The sequence below is a fragment of the Acanthaster planci genome, linkage group LG18 (assembly GCF_054643075.1).
Source record: "Acanthaster planci isolate LZ-2023a linkage group LG18, COTS_SCS, whole genome shotgun sequence".
NCBI classification, from domain to species: Eukaryota; Metazoa; Echinodermata; class Asteroidea; order Valvatida; family Acanthasteridae; genus Acanthaster; species Acanthaster planci.
The window spans coordinates 4571466-4594724 of NC_141794.1; the positions used below are offsets into that span (position 1 = coordinate 4571466).

A 23259-nucleotide genomic window follows, 5' to 3' on the forward strand; every position below is an offset into this window, starting at 1 on the left:
AAAATTAGTTCAGGACGTCGGTATTCTACTTTCAGTATGCCGCCATCCTGAGATAAATTCTCGAGGTTTCAACATCTTGCCTGTGTATGTGATCTTCCTCGGATAATGATGATTCCTCGGATATTTAATGAAAATAAATGTGAAAACCACAGAAAAAGGTATGTCTGCTGCCACCAGCGTCTTTAAGTCTCCCATTGGCATCGACGCGAGACATTGAGCTAAGAAGCTCATGCAACATCCCAAGAAACACAGCCAATATGAATTTAATCAAGATCTGCCCGAGCGAACCGGCATCACGTGGAAGGACGCAAACGTTGAGAGCAATTGGCCCAGCCCTTCCTTAAAATTCAAAGTTTCAGTGCTACGTAACAAATAAAAAATATACTATTCGAACCGATTAATGGATCTCGTGATTGTTTGTAGGGTTTAATAAGTGATATCATTGAAACACTGGTCTTTACAACAAACATGCCCATAAAACTACATTGGGGTAAAATGAGCACAACTGACTTGTTTTCAAACGCATTCCAGGCGATCTGAGCTCTTCCATTTTCTGACCAAGAACTGAATTCTGACGACGCCCTATCAGATCAATACTGATAACATACTGAACGCCCTGTAAGATCAATCAAAATAAGGTCTTCAAGACCATATTAGAGTTCTCAAAGATCAATCACCATCGGCATATCCAACAGCAGGCTGTACTAACATCAAGGGGTGGCGGTTTTTAAAAATTTTAACAGTAATATAAAACAAAAAAAATTGCACCTCCGACGAGAACATTTCAAACGAGTTCTCCGAGTACAAGTTACTCACTCCGATGCCAACAGCTCAAGACGATGAATGAGCAATGAGACGGTTTATGTCAACAAAGACTAATGAATGACTTTTTTCATGTTCCATGAATTTGTTTTCTGTTTAGATTTGGACGATGGAGCAATTAAGGACCAAGCTTCGGCGCACGTTACAACAGAAAATGGTTACCAAAATAGTTTCAATAATAATAATTTCAAGCCAGTATTTTCTACAAATATCTAAATACTGTCCACTTTTAGAATAGGCCTACTGTAAAAAGTTTAGGTTACGTTTGCATGTTACCTGTGGGATAACTTTACAAGTATCACACTTGGTCGAGTAAGCTTTTTTTAGTGATACATTTCTCTTGCCATACATCACTGACATCTATAATTGTTTCAAAAGGCAGTTTGTGAAATCAGTTACCAAATCGTATCTCGCTTCTGAAGGGTTAAGTTGCGATTCCAGTTACCGTGACACCTTATTCATGTTTCTGACAGTAAGAGCCTGGTATATTGTACAGGACAGTCTCGAAAAATTGAGAGTTGCAACGGGATACTGTGGTAAAGAAATTCCTACAGACAAGAAGCTATACCTAGCTGCTCAGGATGCGTTCAAAGAGGTCTTTCTGGAGAGATCTCCTTCGACCGAAAACGGTTCGTAATGGGCAAATGCGAAGAGGTATCAGGAGAGAGACCACAGCAGTGTTGCGCTGCAATTGCGAAATGGGTATAGGTTTGTATCGTGTGAAAATCACGTGTTGCTGTTAACTCTTCCATACATTTACTGTCAGTCTTGTGTTTTCACAGGTTAACATTTTCGTGACCTGACTTGATCATCTCTTGGATTAACGTGATCTTTATATTTTACACCAGACTGTCCAAAGCTGTAGGTACTGCTTCCAAACAACAGAAGTCCCTGTGGAACAAAAGAACTGCTCTGCAAGATAGCTCAAAGCCTACACCAGGCAATGCACACGTTCAAGCCTAGCTGGTAAAAGTGAAAAGTTTACAAGCCCTATGACACTTTACTGTACAGTCATTATGTTCAAAACTTGGTAGCATTTTTCCTTCCTTTAGTGTGCTCTCCGCTCAGTGTAGATAGCCTCTCCGATGAACAGGGGAATTGATAGGAACACTGCACCACCAAACATGCCCAGGGATATCAGGAAAGAACCCGTCCTTTCCAAAACCCAACCTTTGATAAAATTTAGAAGAAAAAAACATTTCGTGAAAGAAACGTAACAATAACTGTCGGATGTGCTTAGAATCGGTGACAAGAAACATTGGATGACAGACAATATTTGAGTCATTTTTAAACTTGTTTTTCCTGAAAATTATGCATCGAAATTTGCATACAGGAAAATAGGTTTTAATCATTTGTCTTTGGGTGGCACGTGACACGCTACCGTCACATTGTACTGGGTTACTCTGAGTTTGAAGTAAGATAATCAATTGAAGCTGTAGCTCACTGAGTGCGGACTACCTATTACTCAGCAAAAGTGTGATGTTATCTAATAAAAAAAATGAAATGTCTTCCAAAACTATTACCGTCGCAACAGCGCCCTCATTGTCATTGAAACTAAGACAAAATTGCCATTTGTGAAAAGCGTGCGCTTTCCACCTAAACGGGTTGTCAGATAGTTTCAGTACATTTTGGGAGGTACTAAAGTGTCTATCACGGCCCTTTGAAGTTTTTTAATCATTAAATTTCACTAGCATTCACTTCACTGGCATCAGTAATAGACCAATCCATTAAGCCCCCCGTTGTCTGACCAATCACAGCCGTGATTAATGTCCACCATGCGTGCACAGAAGTCCGACATGAGCGTACGCGCGTATGATGCGTGCGGCTGAAGCACGCAGAGTGGTATTGCAAAAGAGTACCAGAGTGGCCACGTACGCAGTGGGTGGGGCTTACTGGATCGGTCAATTAGACAAACAATTAAGTGAAGCCTAGTTTCCATATGCAATGAATTAAAACCATCGTTGGCAGCACACACACACATTAAAATGCCTGGTACAAAGTGAGAGGGGCGTGCATGCAAGCACGCGTATCTGTAGCCGCCCACTCTGAAGGACAGAGCTGGCAAATTTGAAAATGATCAACTTTCCCGACTATATAGGTCGAGATAGCTTCGCACGTATATATGTAACTCCATACTGTTTGGTGGCGCTCTCTGCGTCTCTTTTTGCCGATATGGAAACTAGGCCGTAGAGGTTTTTAAAGCAAAAATGACAATTCAAACCTGATATCAATCCACCAAGCGCCCCAGATATGCTCGTAAGCATTCCCTGCCAGCTGAGCATACTCACTAACCGACCATCACTTGACAGAAACCGTACCATCACATCCTCAGCTTGATACAATATTGCGTAACCGAATCCCGACAGTCCCGTGAGAAGTATCTGTCCAACAAAAGCCTGCTGAACGGCGGCGACCCCCAGGAAAGATATACACACCAAGGCTGCTCCAAAGCACGCCCAGGATGTCATGGATGGCTTTATGCCAATCTTAGGCGCAAGGGGCATTGGCAACTTGCCAACAATGTTACCAACGCCAAACGCAGTGGGAAGAAATGACGCTTGAACTTGGTTCAGACCCTGGAACTGCCCTTGCGCCACCATGAACACCAACCATGCGCTGAATGCAAACGTGGCCGTAGATCTCCCACAAATCAGCAAAACGAACCTGACATCTGCCATCACCCTGAAGTCAATTGCCTTGACAAAGCGCTTGAAACAGCTCCTCGGAGAAAGGTCGGGATCTGAACCATTTCTCTGCTGGGAGGGCTCGGCTTGCTCACCACCGACAGCACCCTCTTCCTCGCTGATTTCCTCCTCATCCCTGGCAGCCACATATTGGTACTCCTCATCACTGTCTGGCAAAGTAGGGCTCGATGGATCATGTCGAACCAGCAGGCCACTCGCAACCATGTGGGCCGAGAGAGCTCCCAGTAAGACTAAGCATCCCCTCCAACCGTAGGTGTTAAAAAGTACCTGGGTAACGGGCGCGTAAAACATCATACCAATGGGTTCACCCATTGTCGATATTCCAATGGCTAATGGATACTTCTCCTTGAAGTATGAGGCCATTACAGCAAAACCAATGTACCAGCAGAAAGCAGACCCCACACCTGCACAACAAAATCATCCAGACGTACAGTTATAATTATGTAGTTCAAGGAACTCAGAAGAGTCCGTTCAGTTTGGCATCGATCTTAAAGTGGTAAAAGTGCATAATTTCTTTTAAGAACCAAGATAACAAAACTCAGGTACTTGGAATTACAGTCTGACGTTACATTGAACATGTTTTTATTTCATTTAGGCCTAAATCCGGTACCGGTATTGAAGTGATTTCCTCTGCATCGGGGGAAAAAATCTGGGATCGCAATGCTTTTATACCGAGTGATGCCATGCACCGACAGCCATCTTACCATGCGGGAAAGATGATTGTTGCCAAGCGTGCCATTGTAACTTGTTGAAAGATTTGGTTCATAACAGCGAAGAGCCTTCATATTATTTGACATGGTAAAATGACCGCTGGTGGCTTCAAAGACCTATGTGGGCCGATTACGGGCGCTACAAGTCCGGGTGTTTCTGTGACATCCTTGGGCACATCTTGATCCTCCGGTCTTCCAATTATTGAAGACCTTGTAGACAGTTGGTGGCGGCAAACACTCCAGTTCCAGTTTACGGAATGAGAGCTGGTAAAGGCTGGGTCCGAATCACTTGGCTGAGGCTTGGAACTCCACACGACACTATGGGTAGTCAGCCACAATCATAGCACTCGTGCGTAATTTCAAGTAGCAACGAATACTTCGAACCCAGCCTATATGTCTAACACCTACTCAATTAGATGATTTACAGAGAAGCCCGTGAGTGGTGTCACCAGTCAGTTACTGTCGGGGTTATCTTAAGCACAGACACATTAACTTAGCTTAGGAGACGTGATGAAACAATTTGGGACTGCTTAGAAACGGTTTGCTGGCTGCCACCAAGCATCGAAAAAGCGCCCCATCACGGCTGTGATTTGTTGTGGAAAGCGAAAACAGAATAACTTCAAAACCCTTTTTTTATCCAACGCAAACAAGATTTCTACATGTATTTATCTTCGTGATTTTCTAGACCACAAATTTCGTGCAAGACCTATTTTTGAACAAGACCAAAATGCTCATACATGACCTTTTTCCTCAATGCAAGGATTAATTTTTTTGTGCAGGATCAAACTTGTCCTGCAAAACAAAAGGTTTTCAAACAACACCACATTCACAAGCAAGGCCAAATTTTCGTGCAAAACCAACTTGGGCATAACAAACCTGATCTTGCATAGAAATTTGGACCTTGAAGGGCAGCCTGGTATCGCATGAAAATTCTCGTCTCGCAGGGGACACAATGGGTTTTGCTGGATGTAGTCTTTTCGATATATTTGGTCGGGCAGGAGAAAAATAGTCTTGCATGATTCTCATGTTTCGCCTTGTTCACCTTGTTCGCGCGAAGTCCCCTACAGCGTCGTTTTCAGTTCCAGCGCACAAAAAGTGCATAAATACTAAGAAAGGCCTATACCCCACTACAGCCTGCACTCTAAAGTGATTTTCTACCAGTCATTTATATCACAGTGAGGAATTTGGACTTAATAAAAACAAACAAGTTGCACTTTGTATAAAATAAGGACGCTCAATTCGCACAAAATGTTGGAACGCTTGGACAAAAGGAATGTACGTGGTGGCTCATGCCATTCCGTAACCACCATTCTCGCAGGACAAGAACGGGCATTATATTCTTGCCCCACGAATGGTGCGTACATGGGCATTGACCATTCACGTATGGGCATTCCAAAAGACGTCTTTTACCTGCCATTCCAATCACAAAAATGGAGAACAGTGGAATTGAGGGTGACACCGCCGTTAGGATGATACCTACAGCGTTGAGAAGTCCACCGAACATCATCATGCGACTACTCCCCAGAAAGCGGGCGAGTGCTGCTACGACAGGTGCTAGGTATTTCAGACAAACAAGTGCACAAGAATTTATCTTATACTTTCCTGGCATTTGATTTAAAACAAAACAGAACCCAGAGTGAAAGAAAGAAATCTTTTACTTGGGGGGGGGGTTAAGTCACAAATAATGTTTTTCAGGTCATCTCTCTTGTTCAAAGTATCCCGTGCAATGAGTGCTTCTCAGACTTCCTTTTTGAGGGGCTTTGTCCTCAAAAGCGTTTTGGAGTTAAATGTACAGAAAAATTAACTTTTCAAGCTTTTTCGGACAACTAAGAGTGCTGCATCTGCGATGTGAATTAGGGAATTAAGACACTGGTCCACTGTTCAGCTTACATGTTTCTAGGTTCAAATCCTTAGCCATAAACTGGTTCTTCGAAAACATTTCTGAGAAAAGGTTGCCGCTGGTTTATTACCACAGTATTTAAGTAACAATAGACTGACGAAATATGGAAATTTACTACAATTAAATTATAAAAATACTCCTGGCAGTTTTTAGTTCAAATCAATGCACCATTGAGGTTTAGGTGCTAGTCTTGAAGATATGTGTGTTAGCATAAAACCCAAAATGCTCTAAAGGACAGATTAAAACTGCAAGCAAAAACAGTGAAAATATGATGAATCGAAACAAAACCCTGCAATTTCAATGGTTGTAGTAATATGGCCGTATTAAATGGTCCCATTCAAGCTGATTTGACCACAAAACAGCAACTGGCCATAGGACAAAGGCACCATGTATTATTTAGCTTATCTCAGACTCAAATACATGTAATGAGCTCTTAAATGAAAAATGACCTTACCGATACAGTTTTGCACCATGCCGTACAGAACTGCGATCCAGCCGATGAGCCCCAGGTCACAATTGTAGTCGTTGCTTATCGGAATAAGCAGGACGCCCAGCGCTTTCAGCTGACCATAGATTACAAAACAGTTGACAAATGCTGCCGCTACCATTACCCATCCCCACTTGTCGTGGTCCTTAATGACGGGTTTTGCACCAGTTGAAGCCATCTTGGATGGTATTGATGCAAGCAGTCAACTTCAGCACCCCAGACCTAAAGATCGGCAGAACTCATCCATCATTTTCATTGGTCACTTAACATTACGAAGCTTTATCCACTAGCCAGCGGGATTTGTACAGTACATACACGGTACCAGTTCTTTTGTTATTCATAAGTGTGTCACGTACATGTACATTGTAATTGACAGTTAAAAGTTGCCACACTCAAAAAATGTAGCACTTTGGTTTGATCACGTGTGCCTTGCATACGTCACTTTACAAATAAGTTTGTGGTTTATTATAGAAAGTAGGTTTGCGGTAGCACCATGGACGTATCTCTTTTGTGAGTAGTTGCGGTTCTGAAAAGAACCAGTGGTACTCGACGTTTCGAGCAGTATGCTCTGCTCGTCATCAGGAGAATGCCGGATACTCACTGGGAGTGGAGGTTTAAGTAGTCTGGTGGAGGATTCTGGAGACAGGGATTAGTCCGATGATGCGTGAAGTCGGGAACTCTGGAGAAGGGATTAGGCTAGCTCGGTGATGCGGGGCGGTAAACTTACTCACGTGTGGCAGTACTGATGGGGCTGTGGATGGGTAAACATGGGTGCCAAGGGTATAGAGGACCCATAGGCAGACTAAAGGAAGAACTGGGGCAGGGTGCCAAGGGTATAGTTGACCCATAAGGCGAACTAAGAAGGGTTGAGGATGGGGGTCAGATGTCACTGATGATGAAGCCCGTGTCTTGCGGAACTGTTCTGTTCTTGTGAATCTCAATTGCCTCACGAACACGACGTGGATGCCATTGTTCTATGTTGGCAATGAGATGGGCTTGTTGCCAGTGGACTTGGTGGTCTTCAGTGCTGGAGTATTTGATGATGGCAGATTTCTCGAGATCCCCCCGTCGTCTGTGGGCTCGGTGTTCATTGAGTCTGGTAGTGAGATCTCTACCAGTCTCGCCGATATACACCTTGCCGCATTCGCAGGGGATCCTGTAGACGCCTGGCTTTGTCTTGGGGTCTTGCTTGTCCTTGTGAGACTGGAGAGCTGCCTGGATCTTGTTGGGGGCGGTATGGAAGACTTTGATGCCATGGTGTAGAAGGATGCGCTGGATCCGGTCGGAGGTATTGCCTATGTAGGGGAGGGTGACAGAACTGATGTGCCTAATGAGTTGACCTTGGGTTTAGGAGACCCGCTGGTCTGGAGGGGGTCTAGGGCCTTGGGTCTTGATCTGTCTTGACTTGAACCCGTTCCGCTGTGGTGCTGTGGAGATGTGATGGAGTTCCGGTTGCAGGTGGTCTTGGTCGCAGATGTTGTATGCTCGACAGACGAGGGTTCTGTTGACGGGGGTCTTGATGCTGGGGTGGTGGAATGACCCGTTGTTCAGGTAGCGGTCGGTGTGTGTTGGCTGCCTATACACCGTGCGGGATAGGGTGCCATCTTGTAGTCTTGAAACCTCGACATCCAAGAATGCAATGCGTCCGTCTTGTTCCTTCTCCCTGGTGAACTGGATGTCGTTGTGTTGGCTGTTGAGGTGTTGAAGGAACAGCTGGAGGTCTTGTGGGCTGTGTGGCCAGACGACGAAAGTGTCGTCCACATACCGGATCCATACGCTGGGCTTGAGGTCCGCGGAGAAGAGGGCTGTCTGCTCAAATTCTTCCATGAACATGTCTGCCATTACCGGGGATAGAACCGGCAGATGATCAGGAGATCGTGGATTTGATGTGGTGTGAGGTTGGTCCGGTCGCTGAGTGAGGGATCTTGAAGTAACCTATCCTTGGCGACAGTGCATGCTTCGGATGTGGGTACATTAGTGAAGAGAGAGACCACATCGAAGCCGACCATTATGTCTGTGGGGCGTAGAGACAACCCGTCGATAAATTGGGCGAACTGGTCCGAGTTCTTGATATGATGTGGGGTGTTGCCGACCAGAGGGTGAAAGATTTTGGTGAGGTGCCTGGCGGTGTTGTAGGTGGGGCCGCCTCGGGAAGCTACGATGGGTCGGAGTGGGATACCGGTCTTGTGTATCTTGGGCTGGCCGAAGAATCTTGGACATCTTGTACTGGAGGGTCGAAGCTGTCGGTATAGGGCCATGGAGATGCTGTCTGACCGTTGGAGGGCTAGGAGCTTAGCCTGGAATCTCTTTTGGATGGAAGGTATGGGGTTCTTGTGAAGGGGCCGATAGGCACCCGACTCAAGAATATCCCGCACCTTACGGTCATAGTCAGCTTTGTCCATGACGACAGTTGCGTTCCCCTAGTCTGCAGTGAGGATGTGGATGGAGTGATCTCTTCGTAGCTTGTTGATGGCTTGCTGTTCGGTCTTGGAGATGTTGGGCTTGACGGGCTTGTGGTTCTTGAGGGCTTCGCTGATGTCGAGGCGGGCGTTGTCTGCAGCACTCTTGTTCAGGTGGCGAAGAGCTGGCTCAACAGTCTGGATGATGTCTGCTACTGTAGGGGACCGCGGGACCAAGGCGAAGTTCATACCGAGGGCAAGGACAGGCATTCTCCTGATGACGAGCAGAGCATACTGCTCGAAACGTCGAGTACCACTGGTTCTTTTCAGAACTGCAAATACTCACAAAAGAGATACGTCCATAGTGCTACCGCAAACCTACTTTCTATTATACCTCTTCACCATGCAAACCTTCAAGACTTATCTTTGTGGTTTATGTAAAGGAAAACCCATAAAAGAAATGGTTAGAACGGTTCAAGAGGTTGTCATTGCCTTTGAACACTTCGCTGGCAACAAACGCCGACTGGCCGAGAGACAGTCACGTGGCATTTGCTCTAGCTCTTTTAGCTACTTTTTGTGCATGGCTAATGACCACCTGTGAATGTGTACACTGGTGGGCATGTTTGAACATTGGCTGCGATCCGCAATACGAGCGATTCACAATATAATAGTGCGCCTTCAAGAGTTTTCAATGCGTTCACCAATCACGCTGCGCGAACTCTGTCGACCCGTTCCAAATGCGCAGCGCCCGACTAAAATCAAAACTATGGGCAAATTCACCGCTCGGTATAGAGTACTTACGCACAGTTAAAGAATTTTAAAAGTCTTTTATGTTTTGATAATTCTTTCGAGATAAAAATCCCTGCCTTTCTATCAACAACGCAAGGCAAGGTTTTCCGCATAGTCGCTCGTGATGCACGTATTCAACTGACGGTGAACACAGCCCATGCTCCAACCTATGGTGCTCTATAGCCGCCAATTGTGCGTCGCGTCGTCCCGTCGCTCGACGCCACGACGCGACGCTACGACAGCTCTGTCGGCCTAACCCACACTGTATAAAAACCATACAATGACAGGCGACGCAACGCTACGACGACACGACGCAACACTACGACGGCACGACGCAACATCACGACGGCACGATACAATGTATTAAACACAGCATAAAAGTAATTAGAAAAGAGGCGTCGCCACGATGCGACGCGACGTAGATGTCGTCGCGTCGTGGTGTCGTGGCGACGGGACGACAAGACGCAATTTTGGCGGCTATAGAAAACCATACCAACCAGCTTACATAGGTTATTCATCGGCGCCATGTTACTTCAAACAGATAACAAATCCTATAATACAGGCTTGCTTGCCAATGTCAACCAAATCGTTTGTGGCATCAATAGTTGAAATGGCAAGCCACGCCACTATTCGAGTCGACTTTGTATTCCGCACAATGGTAAAAGAACTTTTGAGACCGTACAAACGCATTACAAATGTATATTGTGCTTCAAGCTGGTATGGTTCGTTTTTGGTTCCGAGTTAATCTCAGGGAAAAGGGCATTTAGAATGGGTAGCTGTGTGGAAAATCATATTCTACTGCCAGATCATCTTTTTAACTAATATCAGTCTGCAAGCAACGTTTTAGAGTACGCGTTTTAAAGTACACTTGGGTACATCCAGAGCAGTGTGCTCCTATAAGGTAGAAAAATAATGTTAGCGGTCAAAGTGTTCCGAATTTAAAACAATGTTCGAACCATATATTGGCCCAACAGAGTTTGCCAAAAGCACGTTCCATCTCAACATATCTCAAATTATAACATTTAAAATATACGTGCCGGTTTACTCACCACAGCGACCAGAGACGAAATTTGTCTTTTTCAAGCGTTTTCCGCCGACTCAATCTGTAACTCCTCTAGTAGATAAAGCGGTTCACGTTACGAGCAGCTTGCACGTCAGCATTCGCTCACTATATGCATTATCATGTACATAACATTCATGTTAGTGTGCTGTGCCCGCCGCATATGGCCGGGTAATGGAGGACGAAAAGTGGCCACTGCTTTTCTGCTATCAGAGTACTAGAAAAGCAGATTTTATGTTCTGGTAACATGCAATTTCAACTTTTCTACTTTTCTGCCACTTCAAAAAGCAGAAAGAACATTGTTTGGTTATGCATTTTTCTGCTTTTCTACTTAACAAAAGGCAGATTGAGCGAGATCGCGCGCCTGACTGAAATTTAACCACAATGCTCTACGCGTCGTTAGCTGTGACCCCGATAGTGACGTATTTCCTTAAATAAAATCTGTGCAAAGCCAGCGACGAGCGAAGGTAATGCGGACTACTGTACTGTACACCATACACAAAAGGTGCCCTTTAAGCCTGGGTTTATAGGTCACCATGATACACTGGTAGGCCTTATGATGAAAAACACGCTTAAAAACATATAAAACGTCTTTTCAAAAATCGGGGCAGCCAGGAAAATCGGGTCGGTCGGTGATGTTAACCTAAAAACTAATTCCAAATGGCCTGATATAAATCGTAAGCTCCGGGCGCCCTTCCACATTAATAGTATGCATGTTTCTTAGTCCATTCGTAATGCGCATCCTTTAGTTGCCGCGTTTCGCTCCTGAACCTAAAGCATCTTAAGCATACGGTCCAGATGAAAGGTATTTGGATTCGTACATTCGTACAAATATCTCGTACGTAAGACAAATATCTTGTAAGAATTTAGATCTCATAGCATTTGTATCTTATGCATGAGCTTGCGAGATATATTACGTCGTACGCACGCCACATTATGCCGTACATACGAGATGTCGCATGTACAACGTTTATAGCACGATATCACTGCAATTTATGAAATACACTTTTTAGGCTGGAATCACATGATGACTGTCACGGAATGACTTGTAATTATGCAGATATAATATCAAGCAAGCCACATCAGCAGTTGGTGTATTGACGCCAACTTCTCACGCCACCTGCACAAAAAAAGTGTGCCCAAAAGCGTGACTAACGACCGTGACTGTGCCAGAGTTAACCTTTTCTACTGCGTGTATTGTGAGGTTGTAAAGACACCCGGTGCAGATTTTTAATGGGCAAATTGATTGAAAGAATCATGTAAAATTGTTTTTATGATTAGAATACATGTAGCACAACTTTACCTGCATGGTAATGTTGACTTTTAATCTGCTATGCAGCAGGAAAGGGAGAAATTTCAGGATTCGGATTTTACGTGATGTATTTCAATTGAAAGGTGGAACTAGACTGGATCCCGTCCGGTACGTAGTCTCCAGACGTCTTACCGACATCCTCTGAACCTAGGGACTGGTAGCGGGTAATGAAACCGCAGCTTGTTTACCGGTCCCTATAGGCCTATAATTGGGACAGGGACCAGTCCAAGGCAGAACAAGAGTATCTCCATAGCTTTGTGTATCAGGTACCAAACACGTTTCCACTTTCTCCTCTTGCAGCAGGTTCCGCATTATACTTGAATTTCCGAAAAACCAAAGAAAGGAAATAAATATTGATCGTTTGCAACTACTGTGTGTGGTCCATCCTTATACTGTTAGCCAGGGAGGCAATTTGTCCTTGGACTGGAATTTTAGAAAGTGCGAAAATAGATTGAAATCACAGGGATGCAGCTCGTGGCAGCAAGGCCAAATCCCAGGAAGAATAGGACACGTACGATCTTTTGAGAGTGTGGGCCACGTAAGCTTTGGCCATCACAACATTATCATGTACATTGTACACATATGCTAATGAGGCTTACGACGCGCGAAATCTGTCGACCCAATGCTCGTTTGAAAAGGGTCGACAGATTTCGCGCGTTGTTATTGGCCAACACGTTGCAAACTCTTGGAGGCGCACTATTGTGAATCGCTCGTATTGGCATTCACAGTTCGGCTATGTTGAAGTGAAAGCAAGGTTGACATTTTCATATGGGGAATCCAAGGCACTTTTCAATTTCAAAATCAATTTGCTGAGCCAAACTTGATTTCAAACGCCGTGCTTATGCCTTGCTGAATACAAAAAAATCATGAAATAAATCAACTAGGTAAACTGACTAGGTGCTTATGAATGATTATAAAGGTGAACAAAGAAATTGACTGGAGTGGAAATGGAACCTGCGGCCTCTGGAATACCGTACCAGTGCTCTACTAACTGAACCACTCAACCCTATGTTGGAGTCTCTTCCCATTTGTCAATATCTCTGTTGGGGGGGGGGGCGCCAGCCAGAAGCCATTAACCTGAAACACCATGTAGCCAGGGATCACACCCCAATTACACAATACAACCTGGGCGAACAGGGATCACATTTTCCAAAAAATCAAGTTGAACTGTATTGGACACGGCATAAGCACGACGTTTGAAACGGGCCTAAAAATGAAAAGCAAAGAAAGAAAGCTGATTACAAATTGAAGTTGATTTCAGTGACTGAATTTTGGTTCATCGGAATGAAGCCATGTGGATTTATATGATGTCCGCATCCCCTTATTATGTACTAAGGGGATGCGAACATCCTGAATGAAGGATAACAGGCTATTATCATCCACGTACATTATCAAAGATAATGATATCCCGAGGGTTGGATTGTAGCACATATGTTGGCCTATAACCTTTTGCGAGTTGAATTTGAATAAAATCTGGTACACTGAGATCTTTGAATTTACGTGAATATAACAATTTGAATTCTCCTTACTAAAAACACGGTTGTTATTACCTCGTGATTCGGGGCAAGCTTTCGCATAATATAAGAGACGCCTTGCACTGATGCACAATTTTCAATGGATAACAGGGGCACTAAGGAAATTCCATTTCAGAGATGGTGGTCGCTGTGCATCAATTGAAGAGTGCCCCGAACACCACAGAGCTATGATTACGTATAGCTCTATGGCCCCGAATCACGAAATAGTAACAGTTTATCCGGGGGGTTTCATTATGCTTTTACGTAGGCCTATATGTACAAGTCAGATAATACAGTGTACCAGATTTTATATGATTTAACTCACGATGCTGTTCAAGCAGTTGGAAATCGTTGGTAATACGGTGACCTGATTATTCTTGAGATTATAAACAAGCACAGTCAAGTGTTAAATCACAATATCAATTTACGTGCCGACTGGCGTTCCAAACACGATATGAAACTTAATCCTGCTAAATGTAAAGCTTTGCATATCTCATTCTTGCGTAATCCACCTCCTCCTGTGCATCTTAAACAGAAGTTAATGATGTTAATGATTGGGCTTGTTTCGTAGACAATTCGGGAGCAGTGGACGGTGTCTTTCAGAAACTAACTTTCTTTTTGCAAATTGAATAGTAAGGTCAACACGTCTGTCTGAGAGTAATTTGATATTGTAGCAATAAAGCTCATCTTTATATAGTAAAACATTTGGGTAGGAAATTATGCGAATTATCTGGACTCTTTCGATACTTTCAACCTGATTGCAAGTCAGACCTGAGGACTGTGCACCACATTCAAATAGAGCACGAATGTATGTCTTATAAATGCATTAGTGTTGATATTATTTTCTAAGTTTACTTGAATATCAAGTCTACGTGAGGCATTGACATCCTGGATGGTTATTCCAAGTAACTTGATGCCACGGTCCAATCCTCGGGATATCGTCATCTTTGATAACGTACGTGGAAGAAGATATTATCCTTCATTCAGGATGTCTGCATCCCCTTATTATATCATTCAGATACAGGAAGTCAACAATATAACTAATTTCCTGTTTCTTAGCCTGAGCCGAAATAATACGTCAGGATCGTAATCATTCAGGTGGCATTTCAAGAGACCCGCAATACAGTTGTGACGCCGATTATAGATCGGTGGTTTTTGCACAAGGTCCATGATATTATGGAATTCCATATCTGCCGTCGTGCGTCGCCCGTCGTGCGTCGTCCGTCGTGTGGCGCCCGTCGTGCGTCGCCCGTCGTGCGTCGCCCGTCGTGCGTCGTCCGTCGTGCGTCGCCCGTGGTTTTTTTTGTCACGATTGCGCAGTGGTATTTTTAACTATGACCAATGATCGTTTCACATGTACATGTCCTTGTTCGATCGATCCACCATGCCTGACTCTCATTTTAGCAATAGAACTAGAAGATGTACATGTATTTGTTTTTGCAGTTGCGCCAAACTCCAATTGAAAGAAGAAATAATATCCTGACATCAACTAAGCAACGTGTATATGAAATAACACCATTTTGGTTACATAAATAAATAAACAAAATAGATTTTTGTTACGGTAGATTGTTTTTCTCGATAACTTAGTTACTCTAGACGTAACTTTACTCGTTAACAGCCAGACTTTAGGTCTATAGCCTATGTGATATTTCTGTCTATCCCTGCACGATATCCCACAGAACAGAATGTAAATAATAGATTATTCCCAATAGTTTTCATAAGAGACGAACTGATTCAACATTATTTTGAGGGCGGGTATACCTATGATGAAATCTGCTGTATACTCCAAATTAGACATGACTTTATTTGCAGGTTGGCTCACAGAAGTCTTTTAAACAGTAACGTTACTTGTTAGCCCCATAAATAATGCTGATGTGCTGGACAACCTGTTCTCATTGGTCTATCCACCATGGCATACACACCCACAAAAACCAACACGTCATATTTTCTGAAACTTAAACCAAGTGGTAAATGCCCCCTAACAATACATTTAATAAACAGTTTGTTATCCACAGCACGTCTAGTATTTCTGGATTTCAAGGTGAAATTGAGAGGACAAGATGGAAAATCTGTATCGGTTGGCAGATTTCTTCCTGGAATTTAATGAAACCAAGCCGGCACATTTTTACAGTCTGCAAATTAAACTAACACCGTGGATAAGTTAGCCGGAACATTTTTGCTGAAAATGTTTTTCCCCAAAAGACACTTGGTTGCATTCTCAGAGAGGCGATATTTTCTTGTCAAGGGGCAGGGGTAGTCTAGCATTATTGGAATTAATTATGTGACTAGTATATGCTTTGCAGGAGGGGATTTGTACATGCCTTATTCGGAAAAGATCTTTAGAAGTAAATGGAGTCATCACATTGTCATTTGTTAAACAACGGCTTTTGCGGGTCCTATGCAACCCATTTGATGGGCGACGCACGACGGACGACGCACGACGCGCGACGGGCGACGGACGACGGAAAATGGCATGTTTGGAACTGGTAAATGGCAGAATTGGGACATAACAAAAAGGCAAAATGCGACGGACGACGGGCGACGGCAGATATGGAATTCCATATGATATCCATTACTGACCATTGATAAAGGTGACCGGGTCCGCGTCATGGACGTATTTAAAAAAATGGACTCGCAATGCCCTTAATCAGCTCATAGAGATCATTGAATCCACCAGCGGCCATTTTACCGAGCCGAATACAAAGCTTGCCCGGCAATGCCCGCCTTTGTTCTGCCTGGCGTCATTGGAAGCGAGCCAACCCGCGCATTTGTACTCGGCTTAGTAAAATGGCCGCTGGTTGGCTTCTATTTCAAACAAAGGCGCTGCGAGCCCAGGTTTTGTTTTTGTTTTTTTTATATATTTACGTCCGTGGTCCGCGTGCGGACTGAAAACCAAACACACAAAAGGTCAATGGGCAGTATAGGTCATCGTTGCCCTGATGACTGGATTCGTAAGTACCGGTACTGATGCAGGAACAAGGATTTCATCACTGGTGGAGTATCGCAAATCAAATTAGGCTCCACATTGTGCTGCGAACAGCAAGTAGCAGAACTCACGTCAGTGACCGTATGGTCACCAGGACCCTAATTTCGCCATTATGCTATGCCGTGAAATCCAACAAACTACACAATTTAATCAGGGCAACCATATAAAATCATGCTCGTTCTTAGGGTACGCAGGGCCAGGGTTGCATCATTTTTCCCACGGCTCTATAATGCTGAAGCAAATGAGCTGTGGTATGTATGTAGGTCGTTTACGTTTCAATTTTTGGAGCGTGGGGCGCCTGGGGAACACAGACCTTCACTGGAGGGCACGTACCCAGGCCCCCTTATACGTTGGATAGCCACTGATAGTGTTATGGTTACTCACTGTTTTAGGTAACACGGCAATCCCGCTAAGTCATATACATGTCCATGTAGTCTTGTACATAGAAGTTCACCGTCGGTTACTAAAGCCAAGCTGTACAGCTTATGTAGTACACCGTGCTACATATACAGCACGTATGTTTCCTTTAACTTAGTTTGCTTTATTGTTTAGGGTCGTACACAGGAATACCCGTGAGCTTTTGTGACGGAGACAAGACGCCAAAAGGATTGTTTTGTAAGTCAATGATCTTTTGAAATCAAATATGGTGAACCATAATATGACTGCCGAGCCAACTTGAGCGTAGCAATTGCACTACAGTAATCTTCAGCGCTAGCGCCGAACTTAATACGTATGTTCACCCAGCAGAGCCTGTGTCAATTTACATAATACGTGGGATTGTATGGGGTGGGGCGGCGCATGATAGAGGTAGACATAATTCGGTCCTGCCTCCTGCGACTACGGCTTCGAATTTTGATCAAAAGAGCCAGCAGCGGAGAGCCGTAGCCAGTGTTAAATACCTGTACATGCTGTCGTCTCACAAGTGCAAGGTTTTCTGGCTTCTATTCATTTTGTTTCTTCAGAAAATCCCACGAAATCGGTTTTTCTATAAAACAGCATGAAAGGAGACCGGCTTCGATTACGCCATCTCGTGCTCACGGGAGAAATCACGATTGTCAAGTCTCTTTATACTGGGTACTACAAATCAAGCTTAAATTAGAAACTAATAGCAAAAACGATTTGATTGGATTATCTGAAGACAAAATAAACAAAGACAGAAAATTTGAGAGAAAATGATCAAAATCACACCCCTTTATATGTTTCAATGGCCCGCTCACACTTTTGCCGCCAAGGCCATTTGTGTGCATGCGTGCATAATTATGAATTTATTAGTGAAAAGGTCTATTCCTCTTACCCCCCCCCCAAAAAAAACACGACTGGTATGTCACGTACCGGGGGCATTATCTTTTTTTTCACACAGATCCTCTGTTTGCAGGACTGCAAAGTTGTAATTGGTCGAGGTTTTTATCGTTTGTGATGGCTTCCCAGACGACCGTCCAGTACGACAGCGACAAATGGGGCTGGATCATGGTGGCGGTGGCGTTTCTTAGTACCTTCGCGGGTAACATCAAGGGGCTGGGTGTCCTTCTCATTCCCATAACGAACGACCTGGACACCGATCTGTGGCTGGTAGGCTGGACCGTTGTCCTGTACGGCATGATGCAAAACTGTTTGGGTGAGCATTTGAAGGTTGACTCGTGGGATTTATGCTTCCAGAGACGTCGTAGGATGTTCATCTTTTTTTTTATTCTACCTCTCAACAGGTCCTTTTGTGGGAGCCCTGTGTCGCCTCGTGGGAAGCCGTCCCATGATGGTTCTGGGCGGAGTTCTCCAGACGCTTGGCCTTCTATTGGCGTCGGTATCCCCAGCGTTTTCCCAATTACTATTTTCATTATTGGACTTTCAGGTAAATTGTTAAATCTATCTCAATTAAATTAAGACGATGCCCAGTGTGCGAGTAATGAATCAAAGTTGCTGAAAAGAGCTATATGAAGAGTCCTGTGGAAATACCAAAGTCCCTTCCAAGTCATCCTCAGCGTGAAGAAAGTAATTCCATTAGATTTGATGTTATGTGTAAGGCCTCTGAAACACAGATACAAAGTCGATACAGACAGTGTGCCAATCACAACAAAATGACTTGAACAGCAGTGACAGAGCTAAGATTTAAAAAAATTGCTTACTTTCATGACGTTTAATTGGCTCTCATATTCCGATTTCTGTTTTTTGAAGGTCTAGGTTCTGCCCTCATTTTGTTCATCGGTATGGCTGTGACAGCTTCATACTTCAAAGAGAAATACCCATTGGCTGTTGGCTTATCTATGATGGGTCTTCCCATTGGTATGATGGCATACGGGCCAATAACCCAGGTACTTTTGGAGACATATGGATGGAGAGGAGCCACGCTGTTGCTAGGAGGTGTCTCGTTCCATCTTTTGGCTGGTAGTTTGTTGGTGAGACGAGACCTATCCTCCCTTTCAACCAAAACTGATCGGTACCAAGCAGTTTCGGTAAACGAGGAAAGAGAAAATGATCAGCAAGAGGGAGAAGGGAGTAGCCCTAGTAACGAAATGCCCACCGTTGATGGTGCAAGTCGATCGGATGATTACCTTCATCAAGGCAAGGCGATGATGCTTTACGCAAGCTGTATGACTGCTATGGACTTCGCCGTGCTCGCTGATGCAAGGTTCGTTTTATTGGTGGCCGGGAGGTGCACAGCTGCGTTCGCCTTCAGTGGCTTCGTGGTGTTCTTGGTGTCGCACGGTCAACTTCAGGGGCTGAGCGAGACTGAGGCGTCGTTCTTGCCGACATCTTTCGGCATTGGCAACGTCATTGGCAAGGCTGTGGCTCCCTTCCTGCAGCAGCTTGACGTGAAACCGTCTATGACATTCTGGGAGTGCTTAGGGGCGTCGCTTGTTGGCGCCTCGTTCCTCATCGATGCCTTCATCCGACCCTTCGTTGGCCAGTTGGCCGTTTGTGCTGTGATAGGACTGAGTTTCGCATTTTTATATCAGGCTATTGACGTAAAGGTACGGTTTTTAACAACGGATGAACGTCTTGTTAGTGTCCTTGGCTGGCAAGGGGTGTTGCCGGGATGTTTGGTGGATTGATACCAGGTTTGTATGTTTAAGTTGATGCTGTAGTGTCTTACATATCATTTTCCGTGTGTACCTCCTGCATAGATGCCATGGGCTTTAATTAGCACATTCTTGGTTTTTGTTTTTTGTTTGTTTTTTTTTTTAACTATAGAGTTAAAATAAATGTTGTTACTCGATTTTCCTAGGATGGGTTTACGAGTTGACGGGGAGTTTCAGCATAGCCCTGTGTGTGTACGGCGGGGTGACGTTGCTGTCAATTCCTTTGTACCTCGTCGAGTCCATGTGCGCCAAGGCGCCAACGCACTGAAAAGAAACTCTGCCGCTCGAGCAGGAACTGTTCGACTGAAGCTTTTCCATCGTTACTTTAACCGAAGAAACGATACCAGCTTATTGAATAGGGACTTTCTTCAAAAATTACGAAAGCCCTGTAGTGCCATCAAGCATGCATTTTCAAAAAGTAAAGTATATTTTTTCAAAGTCCGTTTTTAGGAGGTATAGTTTTTCTAACTTCGTTTTTACGCGCTCGAGACAAACATTCTGAAGACAAACATTCTCCAGATATATTTTTATCAAGTTTGTTTTTATGCCATATATTTTTCCAAGTTGATTTTCATTACATTTTCAGGTTTTGATTTATTTCTCACAAAACAAATTTAACCGAAATATAACTCATAAAAAGGAACTATAAATAATCTTCGAAAACAACTTCTTCAAATTTGGGGACATTTCTATTTATAGATCTTACGGGAACGAACCGGACAATAGATATCTCGAACAGACAAACTTGAGTAAAAGATATCTCGTAGAAACGAAGTTGAAAAATGTACTTCATAAGAATGAACTTTGAAAAGCATACCTCACTTTTTGAAAATATACACTTGATGGCACTCCTGGGCTTTCATAAAAAATACAAAAGAGCCTGTGATAAAAACGAACTTAGTTTCTAAAAAGATGGAGTTATATTTCTCCTGAAACAGTGTGTTTCTTTTCAGAAATGTTAATGATTTCTTTTATTTTTAAATCGTAATGCTGTTGCTTGCTTTTGGATAATTTCCATGGTATTTTACAATGAGTTATTCAGGTAACAAGCAGTTTTTAGCAACAAACGTTTCTTTTGTATATAAGCAAGAAATAGAGCAACTCCATTTCCTTTAAATGTGAGGTGTATAGCCAAGCAAGAATAGTTTAATTACATAACATTGAGGGTGTCTAAGCCTGTGCTGCATTATCGTTCATCAGAAGCTTTTGTAAGACTACGCATGTATAAGTACTGGACTTATATAGTTTGTCATCCCTTGAAATATCGTGGCATGCCGCACGTACAGATCTCATTTTGTTTTGACTTGTGAACCCTCTCAGGTAGTTGTCGTAGAGTCTTTATTTATGTATTGCATTGTTACTTAATCACCAACACTGAGCCTAGAGATCAGTCGTGCACTTGGGAATCTCTGATTTTAAAAGGCGTTTATGAGACAATAACAGTGACTATATTGATCTTCCATCATCACCTTTATGAGCATCAGATTTGATTTCAAGCTATTCATGGTGACAGACAACTAAGGTGGAAAGCTTGCGGTGGCACCATGCAAGGATACGATCTCTTTGTGACTCTGCATGGTTCTGAAAAGAACCGTGAGGAACTCAACGTTTCGGACAGTATGCTCTGTCCGTCGTCAGGAGACTGAAGAGATGCAGGCATGGAGGGGGGTTTATAAGCTGACTGGGACTACTGGAGTGTGACGGATCCTACTGTGTAGTCAGGTGGAACGAGGATGCAGCTGGTGGATCCACCTGGGTACTGATGCATGTCAGTTGGTGATGGGCTGTGGCGGGGGAAGGTTGCCTGGGTATAGGAGACCCAGAGGACCCATCAGACCGGGAGATGAGCAGGGGCTGCCAGATGTCGCTGATGGAGAAGCCGATGTCTTGAGGCACGGTGGGGTGTTTGGAGATTTCCAAGGCTTCTCTAATGCGTCTTGGGTACCACTGTTCGATACTAGCGATGAGGCGGGCTTCTTCCAAGTTGATGGTGTAGTATTTGGCGTGGGAATGTTTGATGATGGCTGACTTCTCATAGTCCCCCTTCCTGCCATGGACTTCGTGTTCTTTGATCCTGGTAGGGAGGTCCCTACCAGTCTCTCCGATGTACACTTTGCCACACTGGCAGGGGATCTTGTACACACCTGGTCGGCTGTGTGGATCTTGCCTGTCCTTATGGGAAGTCAGCATCTGGATCTTGAGGGGAGCTGTGTGGAACACCTTGATGTTGTGCTTGCTCAGGATACGCTGGATGTAGTGGGAGCTACGTCCTAGGTAGGGGAGAGTGACAGAACTAGGGGCCTTATCTAGTTGGCTTTGGGTATAGGAGACCCTACGGCAGGGAGGGGGACTTGATCTTGGGTCTTGATCTGCTTGGGCTGGTATCCGTGGCGTTGGAGTGCCGTGGAGATGTGGTGGAGTTCCTTGTGTAGGTGCTCTTGGTCGCAGATGTTGTAGGCTCGGCGGATGAGGGCTCTGTTGACCGATGATTTTGGGGTGGTGGAAGGAGGCGCTGTTGAGGTACCGGTCGGTGTGGGTGGGCTTGAGGTAAACCCTCCGGGCCAGACTTCCATCCTCCCTTCTGGACACCTCAACGTCAAGAAACGAAATGCTGCCATTCCTCTCTTGTTCCATGGTGAATTGGATGCTGCTGTGAAGCCCGTTGAGGTGGTCCAAGAAGAGTTGAAGGTTGTCTTGCCCGTGCTCCCAGATGACGAAGGTGTCATCCACATACCGGAGCCAGATCTTGGGGCGGTGGTCTGCTGTGGCAATGGCGGTCTGCTCGCACTCTTCCATGAATATGCCAGCCAGAACCGGGGATATAGGGGATCCCATGGAGGTTGCAGCTGTTTGTTCATAGAATTTGTCCCGCCACTGGAAGCTGGCAGAATCGACGCAGGTGGTGAGGAGGTCTTGAAGCTGGTTGGGGGTGAGGTCGGTGCGGTCCTTGAGGCTGGTGTCGGCCTGGAGTCGGTCACTCGCTATAGTGCTTGCGTCGGATGTGGGAACGCAGGTGAAGAGTGACACGACATCAAAGCTGACCATGATGTCGCCTGGCTGCAGCCGGAGGTCTTGGATGATGGACGAGAATTCATCTGAGTTCTTGATATGATGCTGGCAGTTGCCAACTAGAGGGCGAAGGATCTTGGCCAGGTGTCTTGCAGTGTTGTCGGCATCTCTTCAGTCTCCTGACGACGGACAGAGCATACTGTCCGAAACGTTGAGTTCCTCACGGTTCTTTTCAGAACCATACAGACTCACAAAGAGATCGTATCCTTGCATGGTGCCACCGCAAGCTTTCCACCTTAATTTATGAGCGTCAAGGAGGTCAAATGTTAGAAACTGAGGCAAGTGTTCGCCGTACTTGTGGATATGGTGTAAACAGGTGGTTGCATTGGAACAACATGATAAACTGGGTTGGCAACTTGGGTATTACTTTACACAATCAAACAATTGGGGATTTAGAGCTCATTGAAGTGTGGTAGTCGGACAGTTTCTGAT

General features: G+C 44.5%; 3 protein-coding genes and 1 pseudogene across 5 annotated transcripts; 1 reads left to right on the forward strand and 3 right to left on the reverse strand.

Annotated features, from left to right (window-relative positions):
• Positions 1–397: 397 nt before the first annotated feature.
• LOC110979579 (monocarboxylate transporter 13-like) lies at positions 398–17409 on the reverse strand. Of its 2 annotated transcripts, none has more exons than XM_022235522.2 (5): positions 17069–17409; positions 6592–6846; positions 5648–5791; positions 3044–3931; positions 398–1992 (listed from the first exon to the last, which is right to left on the reverse strand). In XM_022235522.2, exons 2-5 carry the CDS (start codon positions 6800–6802, stop codon positions 1871–1873), a joined length of 1365 nt encoding a protein of 454 aa, XP_022091214.2. In that variant the 5' UTR covers positions 6803–6846; positions 17069–17409; the 3' UTR covers positions 398–1870. The 2 variants fall into 2 exon arrangements, with proteins under 2 accessions (XP_022091214.2, XP_022091222.2); XM_022235530.2 differs by lacking the exon at positions 17069–17409 and adding an exon at positions 10862–11702.
• Positions 7972–8466, reverse strand: LOC147796111 (uncharacterized). Its single transcript, XM_087148942.1, has one exon. It carries the CDS (start codon positions 8464–8466, stop codon positions 7972–7974), a length of 495 nt encoding a protein of 164 aa, XP_087005068.1.
• On the reverse strand, positions 8466–9026 carry LOC147796112 (uncharacterized). The gene has a single exon (XM_087148943.1). It carries the CDS (start codon positions 9024–9026, stop codon positions 8466–8468), a length of 561 nt encoding a protein of 186 aa, XP_087005069.1.
• LOC110979029 (monocarboxylate transporter 12-like) lies at positions 17174–21293 on the forward strand (annotated as a pseudogene). The gene is made up of 5 exons (XR_015428275.1): positions 17174–17299; positions 18045–18299; positions 18388–18530; positions 18854–19737; positions 19905–21293. The product of XR_015428275.1 is annotated as a monocarboxylate transporter 12-like (transcript).
• The last annotated feature ends 1966 nt before the right edge of the window (positions 21294–23259 follow it).

Coding starts and splice junctions, on each gene's coding strand:
- LOC110979579 (XM_022235522.2), bottom strand. CDS start 6,802: ATGGCTTCAACTGGTGCAAAACCCGTCATTAAGGACCACGACAAGTGG. Junction 5,792..6,591: donor CATGGTGCAAAACTGTATCG/GTAAGGTCATTT, acceptor TGAAATACCTAG/CACCTGTCGTAGCAGCACTC. Junction 3,932..5,647: donor TTTTGTGATTGGAATGGCAG/GTAAAAGACGTC, acceptor TTTGTTGTGCAG/GTGTGGGGTCTGCTTTCTGC.
- LOC147796111 (XM_087148942.1), bottom strand. CDS start 8,466: ATGGCAGACATGTTCATGGAAGAATTTGAGCAGACAGCCCTCTTCTCC.
- LOC147796112 (XM_087148943.1), bottom strand. CDS start 9,026: ATGGACAAAGCTGACTATGACCGTAAGGTGCGGGATATTCTTGAGTCG.